Raw genomic sequence first — 18,292 nt, forward strand, 5'->3', positions numbered from 1 at the left:
GGAGAAGCATCTCGCTTGATCCTCCAGTGCTTTTGTTCCCAAGGGGGAATAGCCTCTCCTGAGCAACCTCTGAATTAATATTATCTCTGATGGGGAAGGATCGTGTGTTGAGCGACTCCTCTGCTCAGTTAATGGAGAAAAGACTGCATTTCTGTTATCTGGTTAAATACAGCCATACGTGGAAGGGATTTTAGAAGTAAGTTCACAGGGCCAGGAAGTTCCCTCTTCCTCACAGTTAGGCAGGGAAGGAAGGTAACTTACTGAGCCTCTTGGAGTGAATTCACTGGTTTATGGGAGTCGGAAGAGAGATCTGATTGGAGTGCGAGATGGCAGAGGGAACTTCTTCCCTTCTGATTCTAGAGAAATAAGAGATCTCAGTTAATGCTCTGGTGATTTCTGCGAGATCTTAAAAAACAGAGGACTCGTGGAATCTGTCATAGGAGCGTTTTCCTCTCCTCTAACAAGCACTGACAGTCTAATTACTGGAGCTACGAGCAGCTGTCGAGTTAGCCAGAGAGACAGAGGAGCTACATGTGTTCTGCTCGGCCGCCGGCACAGAGCCCTCGCAGCAGGCTGAGGCAGCCGTACCACCGCAGCATCCCTCAGAGACTTTCCGATAGGAAACGGGAGAGGTTTTTCCTCGCTAGCGCTCGCGCGAACGCTGGCTGTAAGCAGGGGGGGGGTTCACGCGTGGCTCTCCGTCAGCGCGGGGCGGGGTGACAAGTCAACTCTTATGGGAACCCTAAAACTGCTCCAGCCCCAGGGCTGTCCTGGTAGGGGCTCCGCTGGTCCCGAGGGAGGAGGCATTCGGTAGTACACCTTGGCACGAGTTTCCTGCTCTTCCTTTCCTCTCAAGCTCCTTCCACCATATTTAATCTTTTTAATGAAATTTTACTTCCCTTTTGGATTCAACCTCCTCTTGTGTGGAAGAGGGAGCAGAGGGGAGGAATACTGAGCCTCCTCTGGTGAGTGTAATAAAGCAGATGTCCGTGCTGGCAGCAACAGCCTCCTCCAGGAAAGCTGCATAAATGGGGCCCACTCAGGGACTGCACTCGCCTCCCACTTCGAGTCGCTCACAACTGCTTAGCGTGATACTTATTTACTTATTTATTTTAAAACTAGACTGGTGCCCCTCGCAGTGGTCTGATCGGTGAGCCTATCTGGATGCCCTCAGGCAGCAACAGTTTTACGCACGCAGGATTAAACAGCTTCCTAAGACGCCGCACCAGGCAGGAGCTCTCACAGTGGGAGATGGATTGGGTTCTGCTGGACGGCAAAACTTTGGTCAACCATGTTCCCCCCACTTCCTCCCGCCCTCTCCGCTCTGCCCGGGCTGCAGGGGACCCCAGGCCGCCTCCAGCAACAAAAGCCGTGGCCCCGTGCGGGGACTCGGGCTTGGCGCAGGGCTCCCTGCTCTGCCAGCACAAGGGCTCTTGGGGAAAACGCATCCGCGCTTGGAGGGCGGGGGAGAAAAACAGATGACTTTATTTTCTTCAAAGGTGATTCGCAGTTTGTTCATCTCTTAATAACGTGAGCTTCTGAGCTCGAATTTCACGGTTGAGAGGACGAGTCAGTGTTGTGTGTAGGGCTGGACGGAGATGTGCGAATCCCCTTCTTTCCTCCCAGCCCTGAAACTTCTGCCTCTCCCGGGAACCACTCCCAGCCGTGCTCTCTGGGGAGGTACTTCACACTCCGCACGGCGAGTCCAGGCTCGAACATCGCCTCTTCAGCGCTGGAGATTGGCGGGGATATACAGCTCTGAACAGTAACAAACTCTTTCTCCAGGTCATGTAGCAGACATGCACTGTTTATTACAGTACACTCTGTTGACAACCCATCACAAACATGACATGTTTAAAATAGAGAAAATAATTGCCGAAAAATCCATTTTTAAAAATTATGCAGGTGTTAATTCTTCCAGAAATTTGTCACCTGCGAACAAATCTTTAAAAAGGGAAAGTGTTGTGCTTTGCTGCTATCAAAATCTTAATGCTAATTATCAAATATCAGGACTAAACCCCATATTCAGTTCAAATACAAAAAGCAAGCACCTTTTATCATTAATTTCAAATATCTGGTATCCCCCTGCTTTTTGATATCAAGAAATCCAAAAAATGTGCAAACTTTATCAGACTGCAATGTTTCAACTAAACATAAATTTTAATTGCATTGAGAAAGCTGCTAAGTATATTCAGGTTAAAAATGAAGTCACTGAGATTTGGAAGATTAGGTTTTTGCTTTCTAGTCTGTACCAGACTTGAGTAATAGCATTCATAGCAGACCAGAAGAAAAGGCAAATAATCTTTGGTACTATTAATTTTAGGGAAAGTGTAACCTTTTCTATCCTTCATACTTATATAATCTTTTTCCTGAAAGCATTTTTAGTAATTATTAATGCTAGAAAGGTACGCAAACAAGACAAGTTTTTTTTTTTTTTTTTAATAACATGTAACAGATATTCATAAAATCAGTACCGTTACATTTTGGAAAAAAAATCATTTATGTGCTGTTTTTGATTACTCTCTCCAGTAAACAGTTGTTCTGGAAAAGTCAGCCATTCATTTATGTTACCAGTGAACAAGGCTATTCTAATTCTGGCATGCCTGGCGTTAGGTTACCGTGATAATTTTATAAGAATCTGAATTAGGAGGTTAACTATTTGAAGTTAAATTTGGAAATTTTATAATAGAAAAAAAAAAAAGAGAACCTACTTCTCTTCCTGTTTATTTCAAGGGGAACATAATCACATAATTGGATACTGTGAAAATACATCGGTTTTGCAAGTCATATTAAGGCATTAATCCTGCAAGTCTATACTCATAAGTATAATCATGACTTTGGGCCTATCAGGCAAAGATTAATTGGGAAAAAAAAGTGTTTGACATCACTCTTGAAGTTATAGTGGAGCATAACAAGCAATAATGTGCATTACAGTACTGAGTGACTTAGTTCCATTTTACCTTGTCAAAAAACAACTAAAAATGTGCTTATCTGACAAACAATTTCAGTCATGAGTTCTTGTTACAAGAAGTCTTAATTCTTAAATTCTTAGCGTATCTACTGAATAAAAAAAAAAGTATGCAAAACCAGTGAACCATTGAATTCTCATGACTGTACTTTAAAGTGGGAATTCAGATGACGAAGAAAATCTTCCTTAGATGTTGGAGATGGTGGGAAAACTTCTCGACAGAATTCACATATTCCACACTGATTCAGTTCAGAGTCTGCATATGCTTGTGGCAGCAAATCATTGTCTTGAGGCTGCCAAATGAGCTAAAAGAAACAGAAAATTATTATTGCTGTGGTTTACAATGTGGTTTACATTATGCTGTAGCTTATATTTATATAAAAAATACCTCTCTCTTTAAACTAGGTATCCTTTACACCTGCCTCACCAGAGACATTAACTAGAGTTCTCATTTAAAAAAAAACAAGACAGGGACTTAGGTTTTGTAAGTTCTGTAAACACACTATCCTTGCAAATACTTAAAATAACTTGGTGTCTATTAACGATATATATTACTACCAGCAATAGTCTGTAATACCAGTCTGATACATATTAAAGCTTTTCTTTAACTTTGCATTTCAGTATTTTACTGTAGAAGTCATAGGACACAACAGCCATTCAACAGAAATGAGAAAATACATTTTTACCTTAGAATAAAATGTTTCTTGTACAGAGTAAATATGATTCATACTTTATCTCCATTCTTATTGACACATAACTAACTTTCATTTTACTGACAAAATTATTATAGCAGTATCACGTGGCTTAAGGTACTTATTTGCTCTGACTGTCTTTTAGTGTAAATGTGTCTCAGATAATCGGGTTTGGGATTCCTTTTGCCATGGCAGCATCAAACTTGCTGGGATCATCTGAATATATATCCATGCATTCAGGCAACTCTGTAAACTATACTGTATTGGGTTCAGCAGCTGCATTGCTCTTGGTCCCTGAGTTAGTTAGTTAAAGCCAGCAAGTCTGTTTATCTGTCATTGGGATTCAAGGCGCTTAAGTCTGGAGACTAAGCATGCACTGTTTAGAATCATACCAACTACGAACCAAAAAGTCTTCCATCAGTTTTCAAAGTAAAGTTAAAAATTCAGTTTCATTAATATTAGCAACACAAGATCAAGTAAATAGTTATGTTATATGGCCAGGACAATTAGGTTTCGAGTAAACTGAAAACCAAATGCATACTGCTGTGACTGCAAAGTAGACAGAATGGCAGCAAGCTGGTATGAGCTCTATGTGGGGATGGAACCTAGAAGAGAAGAGCGCCCTACAGGGTTTTTTTTGGCTCAGTTTTCTTCCCTCTTGCTTCACTCGCACATGGAAAGGCAAGCAAGAATATTTTAGAAAGCAGTTTCTTTAGAAGTTTTAAATTTCTTGCTACTGATACTTACCCAAGATTTTTAATTTTCAGCTCTTCCAATTTCATCATGTCAAATAGTTAGAACCTATACTTTATTCCTCCCATGATAACTCTCTGTACAACTGATCTGGTTTTCATTGTGCTTAAACCTTCTTTTTAAACCACCCTAAACTTCTTGGGAGTCAATTTCCTGCCTATTCGGTATTTAAACAGTGTTTAGCTTATTACATAGCAATAGCAGACTTACTGTCTTTCATTATGGTCAGCAATCCATATAATTAAATTGACTAATTAGTAATTAAGTGCAATCACACCACTTTTTTTTTTTCAGCTCAAAGAGTCTACTTATTGTATGTTGCTGGTGTAAATTGCATATTAAATCTATCTAGACAGTGACACACTTAAACATAAGTTAACACACTTAAACACACCACATAAATGTGTTTAGAATTACTTGTTTCTGATATCTTATGATGTAAAGCATAATTTGAAAAAAAGATAAAATAATATTGTAAAAGTACTATTACTCATCTTGGAAGCACAACAAGGGGAGGTACTCATACAGCAACCCACAGATGCACTGAACTTCCATTTCTTTCTTGGAGTGCTAAGCATGTACTTAATATAATTTTCAGAACAGGGGAACTATTTAAGCAGGTGTTCCATTTCAAAAACATCAATATTCAGATTAAGATTAATAGACTATTGATTTGCTTTTAAAATCATGAACATACTTAGTAATATTTCTGGTGAAAACAACCCCCTTAAACTGCAGATAAATACAGATAAACACGTGCATCTATATGAAAGTCTCAGTTAAATGTAGCCTGTAAAATCCTAGGTTCACTAATATCCCTGTTTATTTTAATCTGCTGCTCTTTTCAGTCACGTTTTTTTTTTTTTTTTAAATTACATCCTAAGAAAACAGTACTGAATTTTTAGATTTAGTATCCACATAGAAGGAAAGAGCTAAATTTATTACACCAACTGAGAACAGTTCCAAGAACTTACTGTTGCCAAATCTACTGCATTTATGGGGTTTTCCATTTTATAAGTTAACATATGTAGTAAATACTTGAAAGTTTTATCTACACTATGAAAAAAAAAAAGAGGTATGTTATTCCTATTGGAGCTTCACCACTGGAAGGGATGATAGAAGCTGTAAGCAGCTTAACTACCCTCAGAAAGGTGGTAAAAATGCCAAGAACAAGTTTATACATAAATTTTGCTAAGGTTAACACAGTGGAAAGGGCATGTATAAAGTAACTTTTAAAAAAACATTAGTATTTTAATCTACATGTATATTATCTGTGAATCAATTCATTAGCACAATTAACAGTCAGAGAGAATCTCTAGAGCTGAGTCCAATTCACTGGGAAAAATGTTTTAAAACCTATTTTGAATGCTGTTGAATAAAGGTGATGGATCTTTAAATACTGACATACACAGATGTACATTTAATGGATTCTAAAGTAATATTGGCTTGTATTGAACAAGCTTGTAGATATAACATTTTAATCAATGCAGTGCTATTGTAGATATCACTTACAAAATCTGAAACAGTTCATCATTGGCTTTTTATTTCTCTGAGTGTTAGCATTAGTAAATTTTTCTCCATGAAGTAGATCATTACCATTTTAAATGATGGCTCCAAATTAATTTCCTTATTTAGTAGAAATACCAATGATCAAAGGCTTATTGCTATTCAACCACTGTTCTGTACTTTTTAAGCTGCACACTCCTCTATCAATTTATAACCACACACCAGCTGTTTCACTTGCTGTAATGTACAATGCAGGGTGCCATCTATTGAAAAATGAATACACATACTAACTACTAAAAGAACAAGCTAAAGAACTAACTACTAAAAGAACAAGGAGAGGTAATACAGGAAAAGAGGATAGTAACAAGCAATGGAGTGAATGCTTCACAGCTCCACTGCAATTCTGCTGGCAATAAAGCAAATGTTTTAATTTGTTTAACTCAGTCGCAACTTGAATGAGGACCCAATGAAAAATAAAGAACAACAAAAGCTGTGATTAAGAAGTTAGTATAGAATTGAGATCTCCGATATTACAAATAGATATTTAAAATACCTTTTGAAAAATCAGGCTAATAGCTTAAAATATGATGAAGAACAGCAAACTTTTCATTCTTTAAAATTTTCATGCAAAACTTGTTTGTGATAGAAAATTAAACTAGACTGGGTAAATTTTAGGAGAAGAAAATATCAAAGCTATCACGTCCTACAGACACTTTCCACATGCTAGTTTTGCATGTTATGCAGTGGCCAAATGGAGATGTAAAGCTCTTCTGCTGCACCTACCTTGTCACTAGACATGAACATAAAACTACATCAATGTAAATAGTAAAAAATAAGTGAAATCCAGGCTCAGAGAATTCCTAAATATCACTATTTGCTTATTCTTGAAAATCCGTCCTCTCACAAGGTGCGAGAAAAGCCACAGAAAAAACCAACCAACCAACCAACCAACCAATCAGATTGGTCTATAAAGCTCCAAATTTTGCCAGCTTCCAGCTGAGACAGGATGTCACACAAGAGAAGCAACGTATTCAGAGTTGTGAGTGTCAGAACCTGCCAAAATGTTTTACTGCATTACAGCAACTGGGCCTTGTTTTCAGAAGCTCCCATGGACTTCAAGCTACAACTGAAATTCAAGCCCAGCTTACCTACATAAACCTAAAATAAAGTATTTTAGTGAACTTTCCTTCATTTGAAAAAATGCTTTCCTCCTACAATGAAATAATTTAAGTTTTCTTAGAGAGGAGGAATAGGGTGTTGTTTATACTTCAGATTGAGATAATAAGTAGCATAGCGGAAGTATTTATCTGTTCAGCTTTTTAATTAGTCCATTTTTCATATTTTCTGCTGTACATGAAAAACAATTAAAACAAATTTGTGCCCAATTTGAGATCAAGGGTAGAACGAAAGCAATCTAGGCGGTAACTTAGGATTAATGACACCTTTGAAATAGATAGAGAAGCAATTATTATCGAGATGAACTGAAATTTGTACTAGCATCCAATGCCTGTGTCTGCTTAAATTCCTGCCCTTTCACTGGAAAAGTGACTTGTATACGTATACCAGTATTAGGAAGAAGAACTAACAAGAGTTATTGTCTTTAAAAAAAGACTGATGAGTATAGAATATATTAATCCTGTCTCAAAGCTCTTTGCAAAGTGTGTGTCTGAATCATTACCGTTTTTTGAAATGTACACTATTTATAGATAGATACCTGATGAGGACCTCTGACGGTTGTTCCCGCAGCTTCTAAAGAAAAAATTGCTTCAGGTACACTCTGGTTTGTGTGCTTAGGTACAAACGTGAAACCACTGTCTGTTGTTTTTAAACATGGTATTTCATGAATATTTTCTATAGGCACGTTTGCATGATCTGAGGGGTTTGTTTTGTCAACAGTAGTTAAGCTTTGTAAAGCTGAGGTCATGAGATCAATACCATGAGCTTCAAATGAGTTAGGTTCCAATTTACTGAGGTTAGCAGCACGGTCTCTGTGCTCCAGGTTAAAATGATGATCTTGAAGCATGTTTTCAGCTATACCGGTACAAGAAACTGTTGGTTTTTCCTGAGTGCTCTGCAAGAAAGCAGAGTCATTGTCTGTAGGTGGAAACTTGACATTAAATTTAGAAAGTGATTCTACAGAGTTGTTGTCCTCATCTTGGCCCACTCCTCTTGGTGTGATAGATGTGATGCATGATGCACCTCTATTTATATCCTTTATAACCCGAGGCTTAAAAAGCTCTTCTGCTTGTTCATCAGTTTTATCAGTACACTGTATCGGCATGGAAAACTGTATTTCTGTGAAGAAAGAATGAAGAAAACATTAAATAGTCAATTGAAGTACAGTTATTAAAGATGTGGTGTTGGGGATATTTTTCCTGAGGGGTTTTTGATCTTCTTGGGTTTTTTAACTGTTACTTTTCTCTCTTTAAAATCAGATTGAATTCTCTTTTACAAATGAGCTCTGACACAAAAACTATCAGAACAGAATAAAAGGAAATATGTTCTAGTAATTCTATTTCTGTTTGATTTATGGGTACAAACATTTTCATTTTATTGAAAATTATGTTGTCCCATACTCTTAACACATACTTGCATATATTTACTGAAGTGTTCTGGCAGAAATAGAAGCTGGAACCCAAACCATTTCACACAGTGCCAAGAACATGCTAGGCACCATGAGCACGATTTTAGAAGGTATTCAGGTACCAAACTCCCACTGGTTTCCAAATTAGTTAAATATTTAAACTAAATAACTATTCAAAAAATGGACCATATTTTCACTTGTTTTGAGAATTCTCCCTTCATTTTCAGCACTTTATTAACAAAAATGATAATAATTTACATGGTTAATCCTGATCAGGTGAGAGAATAACTTCAGTACACATGGATTGTACAGCACCCTTCTGAGATCACTCAGATATTGCAGTAAAGTGGAACACAGAAGTAACAAAAATCAAACAGATTAAATCTATATCATGTATAGCTTTTCACACCGTTGAGTTAGACACTTCTTTAGGGAAACCAAAACCATCCTGAAGTAAGTTGCCAAACACACATCCTCCAAAATTTCCACCCCCAAATAAGAAAGTTACTAACGTATATAACAATACAGTTCAGATGTAGTAATTTGAAGCCACAAGATACATGTTAGCACTTCATGTAACAAAACACCAGTAATGGATGGCCTAAATTAAAAGAAAGCGCTGAAATCAGCATATTTTGCATCAACTGTGTGAGTTTGGCAGGTGTTTATTGAAATCACTTAAGAGTCTGATTCTACTATTTGAAAAGCTACTAAAGAATATCCACAGTTTACGTTATATTAAACTTAAGCATTAGGAGACCTGGATATCCAGGATCTCTTACTGCTGCAACAAAAATCAAGCCTTTCTTTTGTTTCAGGAAGTGTTGGATTAAGCTCTTGTCCCATATAACAAAACAGTATTCAAAAGTCTGCACAAGTAAGTCTAGAAAGTAAGTTCTCTGACTGTCCTCAGTCCAGCAGTTTTCCTCAAACAGATATGGGGCCAGAGACATTCATAGCAGACATCTTTTGAACTGACAGCTAAATTAAAAGCAAGCAAGTGCTGTCATTCACACAGTATGATGGGATATCACATGTAGTAAGTGCCTGCCTCTCACTCCAAGGGACAAAACAATTACAAGAGCCATTGATGTGATGACTGTCTTTTATAGCATGTGATTTGGAGCATTCGTCATAGAATGCCAAAACTGGCGGTGCTTTTTCTTGGTGAAATACTGAGCACCATGTGAACAGACTTGAAAAAGGCAGATGGTAAACAGTGGAAGTACTTCTATGTATGTGTAATTTGCAGTATTTTCAAATATAAAGCAAAGCTTTCAAACAGTTGAATCACAATAAGAGCTTAAGTATGATATTACCAGTTTCAGGTTCTGGCTTTATCTTAAATTTAATCAGTTGGTCTGTTTGTTCTTTGGCTAGCATACATATTCGATGACATTCTTCTTTCATGTCCTGGAAAATAGTCTCCAGATTCTCTCTGGAAGATCAAAATTGTAAATCAAAGAGTCAACCAATTCAGCTTGTGACCTTTAATCTAGTCACACCCAGAAACCAGAGAAAAGCAATAGTATAAGCTACTTTTCTTGGAGATCTTGTTCCTCAACATATGTATACATATTTTTGTTCTCCTCATAAAAGCAAGCAGAAAAAGGAAAAGAAAATGTTATCAAAGAGCTGTTTAGTCATATCATACACACATATATTTGAACTTAAGAACTGAATCTGCAAGGACTGCCCCCAGAAATCCAGCCTTCATATTTCTTTCATTTCCCTCAGGTATTTTGTGGAACAGTTTATCTTTCCCATGGGTACTGTTTCCACCTCATTCTTGGGAAAATAAGATTCTGCCACTATGAACATTGTTTTCTGTTGTTGTCTGTGCACTTTAGACTTTGCAGAAGAAGGAACACATAAGCATTTGTTACCGTTCTTTCCATTTCTGTCTACCTTGCATTTTGGAGAGGGGCTCATGAACTCATTCCCTCTCTGTTTTATACAATATCATATGAATTTTCCTTTTATTTTTAGGGATTTATTTTATTATATCTTTTCCAGAGTATCATATGGTCATCTGATATTTAGTTATCTGCACTGAGAATGGTAAAAATAGTTCATGCTGATGTGAGTTTATTTGTCCAAAGGCATTTTGTTTTTCAGTTATTGATGCATCCATGAAATTCCACTGTGAAATTTCTATAAACTTGCTGAGCAATTTATCTAATCAAAACATAATGAATTTTATAAAAATAACTTTAAGAATGAAAAAGTGAAGTTTGATTTATGTTCTCTTTTGCATCTTTGTATCAAAGGACCTCAAAAGGGACTTTGCTTTAATCCACTGAATTGTTTACTTTATTTATTGCTTATTTGTATAGCAATCAGGCTGTGTTCCTACTTCTGCTGTGCTTCTCATTTTGAAGAGAATGCCTCACAAATGTCTATTTGTATCTCTTTTGAAAAAAAGATCGGCAGAAGGAGATAAAGTTGCTGCTTTTAATGTTCACATTCTGACAATTTTTTCAGATGTTTTAATACATAACAAATTATAAAAGACTTGAGTTTCTAATCAGAGCTTTAAAATATACATAGTATTAGATGAAGCAAGCTTAATTTGCTAGACATTTGTGATATTATAATCTTCCTAGTGTAAGATTACTAGTAATCTTACCAATCACATACCTCTTTCCAAGAAAACAGTAAAGTAAGGGAGCTATTTGAGAGCAGGGAGACAGAAGACAGGTAAAGGTTTTTAATTTTTTAGATATAAATCAATAAAGACAAACAAATCTTTCTCATATCACAGTCTTATTTCCTCTCCTTCTTATTCTAAAGGAGTAGTGAGCCAGATTAAAGATCCATGCACTTCACCTAGCCTATGTCTGAGAGTGGTCAAGAGAGTGACAGGGCAAGAGAATAAGGAGACAGCAAGAATTTACCCTACTTAATCCCTTAACACTCCCCTAAGATCACTTTACAAAATATTCTACTTGACCTCAGTAAAATTGTTAAAAGTGGCATTACTGCCTATCCTATGAAAAATGCAAACCTAAGACTTAGGTCAATATTCTTCCGAAATCACTGGCAGAAGAGGGAATGCTTGCTTAGGAAATCTACTGCTTTTGGTCCCTTGGTCATAGCAGGGGCTGACTGGTTTCGCCTTACAGATAAACCTAGTTTCAAACTCTCTCATTTAGGATGGATCAGGATAAGAATTATTTCCTCATACTGACTATCAGACCTCCTCCTGGCAGCACAGCAGGCTTCTCTGCTGTGCTGCCATCAGTTAATCCATTAAGGTTGTACATTCCTGTCCTGACGAGAGTTAATGCAAGGGAGTTAATGCTTATCCAAACTGTTTCTGATTTTCAGAGTTTAACCTCTTGCTGAACCAAGTGGCTACTTTAATTCCTCACAGTTTATCCCTACGTACTTGTAAAGCCCCAGCTATGACTTCACATAGTTGCTGGCTTTATCTTCCCGCGTGAGCTCTTCGACCTCTGATGCTCCCCACTCCCCACTTCTCCCCAACCATTTCTTAAGATACTATGTAGAAAAGAGGGCCTTATTTAATGACAGAAAAGACAAAAGCAAATTTAAGAAATGCTGCAAAAGTATTTACCTTTCAGGCATAGGTGAAATACCAGAGATCCCTAGAGATAATTCAGGTTTATCTGGAACACCTTTCTTACTTTTCACCTTGAAGTAAAATATGAAAATATTGAGCACACATTAGCATATAAACTTTGCACTTCACCTTGGTATGAATAAAAATGTCATGGGGTCCTTCACCTAAGTCCTGCTGGAAGCTATCAAAACATTCAAAAAATGACAAATCCAGTGTTTTAATGTTTGTGTGAAATTCCTATTTTTAGTTTAACAGTTTTTAGGTTAATGCAGTGTGGCATTCCTCTGCTCATTCTCCATTGAAAGGGAACTGGTCCTAAGAATATTGCTTGACTGTAATTCTTTTTCAATCATGTATAAGGTAAGATTATGTATTTTGTATAAGCTTGTTAGTGAGGTGTCCAGATATTTTAGCTCTTAAAAATCAATTTATTCACTGAAATTTTCAATGAACACACCACAAGCTATGATGTTAGGAGCTCTAGCAGGTTTTTAAATAAGTTATTAACTTTGACTACCACCGTGTGGTTCACTCTAGTATTACATAGTTTTAAATCTACCAGGCATTAAGGAAAGTTTTTTTATAATAACCAGTCATTAAGCTGTAGTTCCACTAGAGCTGCATTACCAGATGGCCTGAGTAGTTCATATGTGCTCCAAATCAGACATGAACTAGATCACACCTGCCAAATCAGCTGATTTATAAACCGTATAAGCTTAGAAATCTGTATAAGCTGATACACTGCTTATAACCACAGACCCATAGCCCACAGATGCGTCTTACCTTGCACTGAAGGGCAAGTGCAGCTCTTGTCAACACATCTAAGCTGCCTTATACTTAGTAACATGTTTTACAAGTGCTTGCCATAGTAAGTTAAACAGTGCTTGGGACATTTAATAGCAACAACCTATGTGTTGCTGTGCTCCCACTCTTACCTGTGTTCACTTTAAATTAGCTAGCTAAAATATGCGTACATGGGTAGATTCACATCAATGACACTAGCTATCCCACAGTGACAGAATAGCACTCTGGATGCTATTCTGTAACAAAAATAGGGTGGCATAAAAATGAAAGAAATCAACTCAGTCTTGGTGAAAACTTCCAACTGAAATTTATAAACTAGAAATTATAATCTGGAGTTTTCACAAATATGAACATTTTAAAGACATAACATAAAATAATTAACATACAAACCAACCACTATGTATTTAATGGTATTCCCTGAGTGCTTTAAACACAGAAAATTTCCTAGTAATTATACAATGCTGAAATTTAAAATATGCTTATTAGAATAATTAGAATAAATTCCAAACATTTCATGTTTGAAAGAATTTACAAATGTTTTGTCTTTTTCATTTTATCTCTATTTGGTTTCTTATCTTACCTCCCTTTTATACATTGGCATCTGTATACTCTTTTGTGCTTCACTTAATTCTTTCACTTTGCTTTTCAGATTTCTTATTTTATCTTCTTGGTTGGAAATAACAGATAAAAGCTTCCTTTCCTTCTGATTGCTTTTGTCCTCAAGTTGCTTCAATTTCATGCTCTCACTCTCTAACTGTTCCTAAAAAATAATTTTAGAAACACCAGGACAATTAATAGAACTGAGACGTGTGGACTATCACTATTCAGCAGTCTGGAATAAGCTAAATTAAGGTTTTGCAACATAAGTAAGGGTCAGTCTTATTTATTACATTATTACTTTTAAATTGATAGTAAAAGCCTTCTACCACTACACACAGATGTAACTTTTCATAGATGATTATTCAAAGCAACTGTATCTTCCGGATTTCTGAATGTCATATTAGTGTTTATAAAAAAAAAAAGACGGTTCAATTACTGTATAATTTACGTTAACATTTTATATATTTTGCATGTACAATACAATACATAAAATAATATTTCACAAATTTCAATCTTAAACCATTTCAAAGATGGTGATAATTCTGCAGCTATCTCAATTTTTGAGCAAACCCAAGAACTCAATAATAGAATCACAGAACATTTCAAATTGGAAGGGACCCATAAGGATCAAGTCCAACTCCCTGCTCCTTGCAGGACTATCTAAAACTAAACCATATGACTAAGAGTGTTGTCCAGACAGTCTTTGAATTCTGTCTGACAGGTTTGGTGCCATGACTGGCTTCCACGGAGAGCCTGTTCCAGCAATCAACAATCATCTCAGTGAAGAACCTTTTCCTAATGTCCAACCTGAACTTCCCCTGATGTAACTTCATTCTGTTTCCTCGTGTCCTATTACTGGTCACCAGAGATCAGCACCTCCCCATCTGCTGTCCCCCTTGAGGAAGTTGTAGACTGGGGTGAGGTCACCCCTCAGGTTCTCCTTTTTGAGCTCAGCAAAAAAGTGACATCAGCGGCTTCTCATAAGTCTTGCCCTTTAAACCTTTCACCATCTTGGTCACCCTCCTCTGGACACACTCTGGTAGTTTGATGTCCTTCTTGTTTTGTGGCACCCAAAATTCACTACAGTGCTCGAGGTGAGGCTGCACCAGTGCAGAGCAGAGCAGGACAAACACCTCCCTAGACCAGCTGGTGATGCTTCTCCTGATGAACCCCAGGACCAGTTTGGCCTTTTAGATGCAAGAGCATATTGTTGACTCATATCAACTTGCCCTCAACCTAAATCTCAGATCTCTTTCTGCAGGGCTGCTCTCCAGCCTCTCATCCTCCACAAGGGTTGTATTGCAAATATTTCAGTCCTATAAAGATTTGTGAAATAAAAAGCTCTGGCTGACCTCACTTTAATGATCCATCTAGTAATTCATGGAATTTTTATGTGTGTGGGTTTTTTGGAAGAATAACAAAACATTTTTTTCATATGCTCAAAGATAGTACTTGCAAAAATTTTCAAGACCAACCAACAGTTAAAAACTGCTGCTATGAATACCTTTTAGTTGTCAGCTTATGAAATCTATAGAAACCCTAATCCTGAGCTGTATCAAGTGTCACAAAAAGTGTCCTGAAGCCTCATGATTGTCTCTGTGAGAGAAGTACACCCAAAAGTTAACTCTTTCAGAAGAATGTAAGTGAAATGCAGTGAGATAGTCTGCAGGCAGGAAGGGCAAGGTTAAGAGGAAAGAAGCAGCTAAGTGCTTTTCCAAGACCATGTTTTATTTTCAAATGGAACCTAAATTGGGTGAGGTTGTGCATGTGGAGATTAGGTAGGTAGGTAGGTAGGGCTACTCTACTTGAAATGACAGCCATGCAGGGGTGGTCCAGAGCTGATTCACTAAAACACCAGCTGGTTAAGCATGGACGTATGTACATGTAGCTGACACAAGTTTTTAGCCTCAAAAGGTAATACTAGCTGGATTTAAAAAACAAACAAACAAACAAACAAACAAAAAAAACCACCCAAAAAAACCCCACAAACAAAAACCTGCAGAAAAATAGCTTTGTAGCATTGGTTTTTAGTCTCAATTGTGACTTTAAATAGTAAACCTACAGTAAGAGCTTCAATGCAACTCTAGACTTGGGTGGTATCTCAGAGATCCAGATTAGGCCTCTTCTGCTCAGTGACTTCAAAGTACTGCCTAAAAATGACATGTTATCACAGCAAAACTCCTTAATCCTAGCCTTTCTTCCATGCTTTGCATTTTTGGCAGATCAAATTCCACTTCGCATTTAAAAAAAAGCCAGGGGACACAGTTTCTCCTGAATTTTGACAAAATCTAAACATGTAGGAAAAACCTTTCATCAAAGATAATGCCCTTGAAGAACAACTGTATCTTAAGGACAGTAAAAGAACTCTTTCACTGAGCATGTGATACAGCATAATTTATGTTTGCGAGTATTACAGCTCCAATTCCCGTGTGGGCTTTCAAAAGCCTTCAGATAACTGGAACCACTGCAGCAATGGCCAGTAGTTCTCTTCCATTTCTCCCGTGTCTCCTGCAGGAAGTGAGGAAAAGATTTAAGTAAGCACGTAGAAAAGCCACATGAGAAGAACCACTGCAACATGTTGCAATGAGGACATATCAGTACATACTGATGGAAATCATTTTTGTCCCCCATCAGGATACCAGAAAAAGCACTGGAGAAACCTTTCAGGATCTTTCAATAATACAACTGTTTATAGCTTGATGATCTTACAGTTTCCAATACTGAGTTTGGTGGTTTGCAATGATATGATAACACTTATAAACTGCCTGAAATTTATAAAGCTAATGTTTCATAAACTTTATAAGTTTTATAAACTTCATAAGTATGTCACACAGGTCATACCTGCTCAGCTAAGTACTTTGCAACACACTGGATCTTTTAAGCATACTGATATTAGCTGCCAGCAAAGTAGTTAAATACATATTATGAACAGATCAGTATATTTTCTTTTGAAGAGGCTTTATAGGATCAGAGGATAATTGAACTTGGAAGGGACCTCAAGGGTTCTCAAGCGCCTAACCAAATCAGGGTCAGTTACAATGTTTGATCAGGTTACTTAGTTTGGTCGTGAATTCCCCAAAGATGGAGACTGCACAACCTCTCTGGGCAACCTTTTCCAATGTCTGGCTGTCCTCACGGTGAAATATTTTCCCCTAAGTCCAGTCTGAACCTTTACTGTTTCAATTATCCACTGTCTCTTATCCTCTTGCCAATGCACCATTGTTAAGAGCCTGGCTCCATCTGCCTGCAGCCTCGATGTAGGTATTGGAAAACTATTAGCTTCCCCTGAAGCCGTCTCTTCTCCAGGCTGGACAAGTTCAGTTTCTACAGCCTCTTCTCATGGGATGCGTACTCAAGTCCCCAGCCCTCAGTGGAGCCTCTGCTGAACTCGTTTGTCCATGTCTTTGCAGTACTAGAGTTCCCCAAACTGGATGTAGTATTCTAGATGCAGTCCATTGAACACTGAATAGAAGGAGATACTCACTTCCCTGGGTGTGTTAGCTGTGCTCCCGTTAATACAACCCAGGAAGCTGTTGCCCTTCTTTTCTGTTAGGATATGCTGCTGGCTCACGCTCAGCTTGCTGTTTTACAAGATCCCAGCTCCTTTCTAGCAGAGCTGCTTCACAACCACTTAGTCACCAGTACTGCAGTAAAGGCAGGTCCTTTTATTTTTCCCTGAAGTGTGATATAATGACCTGTTTCAGTGGCTTTCTAGAATAAACAAATGGTCATATGGTTTCAGGGAAAAACACTATTCAACTGATGTGAACTGTATGTGGTCTTAAGGAATATTAAGTGTAACTTTTAACAGTTTATCCACAAACTCTTCTTTATTATTGGGTAGAGATAGATTAAACAGATGAAGCAATAGAAGAAAAGGCTACTGATACCAGAATTTTTTATATCTGGTAGCAGGGCCTAATCCTATTGTATACATCATACTAGCAGCAGATAACAGCTAAATGTATGAAATGTTCAGCTAGCATAAAATCAAGTACAGCTTTCTTCACATTAAAGATAGGAAACAAAGTGACACTAGAGAAGATGGTATTGTCTGGAACATGCAGCTCTGCAAGACTGCTGCAATAGCTGCTCTTAGTTATGTAAGTCATTTTAGGACCTTAATTTAGAGCATAAAGATGACTACCATACATCTGCCATTCCTCTGTTTATGTCCTGCACAAAAAAGAAGACCTAAACATTTATTGCAATTTTGTATAAGATATGCATCATTCATTCCTGGCACACAGTCTCCTCCTCTTTTTCATGGCACAGAACACTCTGATGAGCAAACTCCACACAACGTTTAATACTGAAATTCTTGAACCAGGAAAATGTGATCGTGAGCATGTTGTCTCGTCACAGGTGTTGACTTCAGCTTCAGGTTTTATTGAGTTTATAAGAATTCTGATGTCTGACTGTTCTAAAAAGTAGAAGCTTGACATTGTCTCATCTCTAGGGTTTTCTGTTTGCTGGGCAGCTTTGGCTCTGAGAGAGTAACCAGATCCAAATTCTTCCTACTTAAAAGTCTAGCCAGGGTCTCAAAACCAGGCAGCAATATAGGGCCCTTTAGTCTTCTCAGGCAAGTGACTGAAAAAGTCTCTTAATCTTGTTTATATTTGGTACTGACCAAAAAGCTAATCTGATCCACTCACCTCTTTCAGTGAAGACAAATGTGAGCAAAAAAAAATCCTAAAACATTTCATGACACACAGTCAACAGAACTTGAGAACAGCATATAAAATATGTAAGTATGACCAATTACTAGAAAAAACACAAAAGACAGCCCCTCCCTCATC

The 18,292-nt window shown here is 37.5% G+C and overlaps 1 protein-coding gene across 4 annotated transcripts in view; it reads right to left on the reverse strand.

The window, feature by feature from the left end:
- Positions 1-1,786: 1,786 nt before the first annotated feature.
- The window catches only part of TANK (TRAF family member associated NFKB activator), a 28,153-nt gene continuing 11,647 nt past the window's right edge, over positions 1,787-18,292 (reverse strand). For all 4 annotated transcript variants that reach the window (XM_027878428.1, XM_027878419.1, XM_027878437.1 and 1 more), the window contains 5 exons: positions 13,474-13,653; positions 12,084-12,160; positions 9,823-9,941; positions 7,634-8,214; positions 1,787-3,273 (listed from right to left, as the gene is read on the reverse strand). In XM_027878428.1, the coding sequence (XP_027734229.1) occupies positions 3,106-3,273; positions 7,634-8,214; positions 9,823-9,941; positions 12,084-12,160; positions 13,474-13,653 (1,125 nt within the window). In that variant the 3' untranslated portion in view covers positions 1,787-3,105. The remainder of the gene's footprint in view (positions 3,274-7,633; positions 8,215-9,822; positions 9,942-12,083; positions 12,161-13,473; positions 13,654-18,292) is intronic.

Source organism: Empidonax traillii, unplaced genomic scaffold (assembly GCF_003031625.1).
Source record: "Empidonax traillii isolate 1590-97213 ecotype Southwest subspecies unplaced genomic scaffold, ASM303162v1 scaffold5:size3517227, whole genome shotgun sequence".
Classification (NCBI taxonomy): domain Eukaryota; kingdom Metazoa; phylum Chordata; class Aves; order Passeriformes; family Tyrannidae; genus Empidonax; species Empidonax traillii.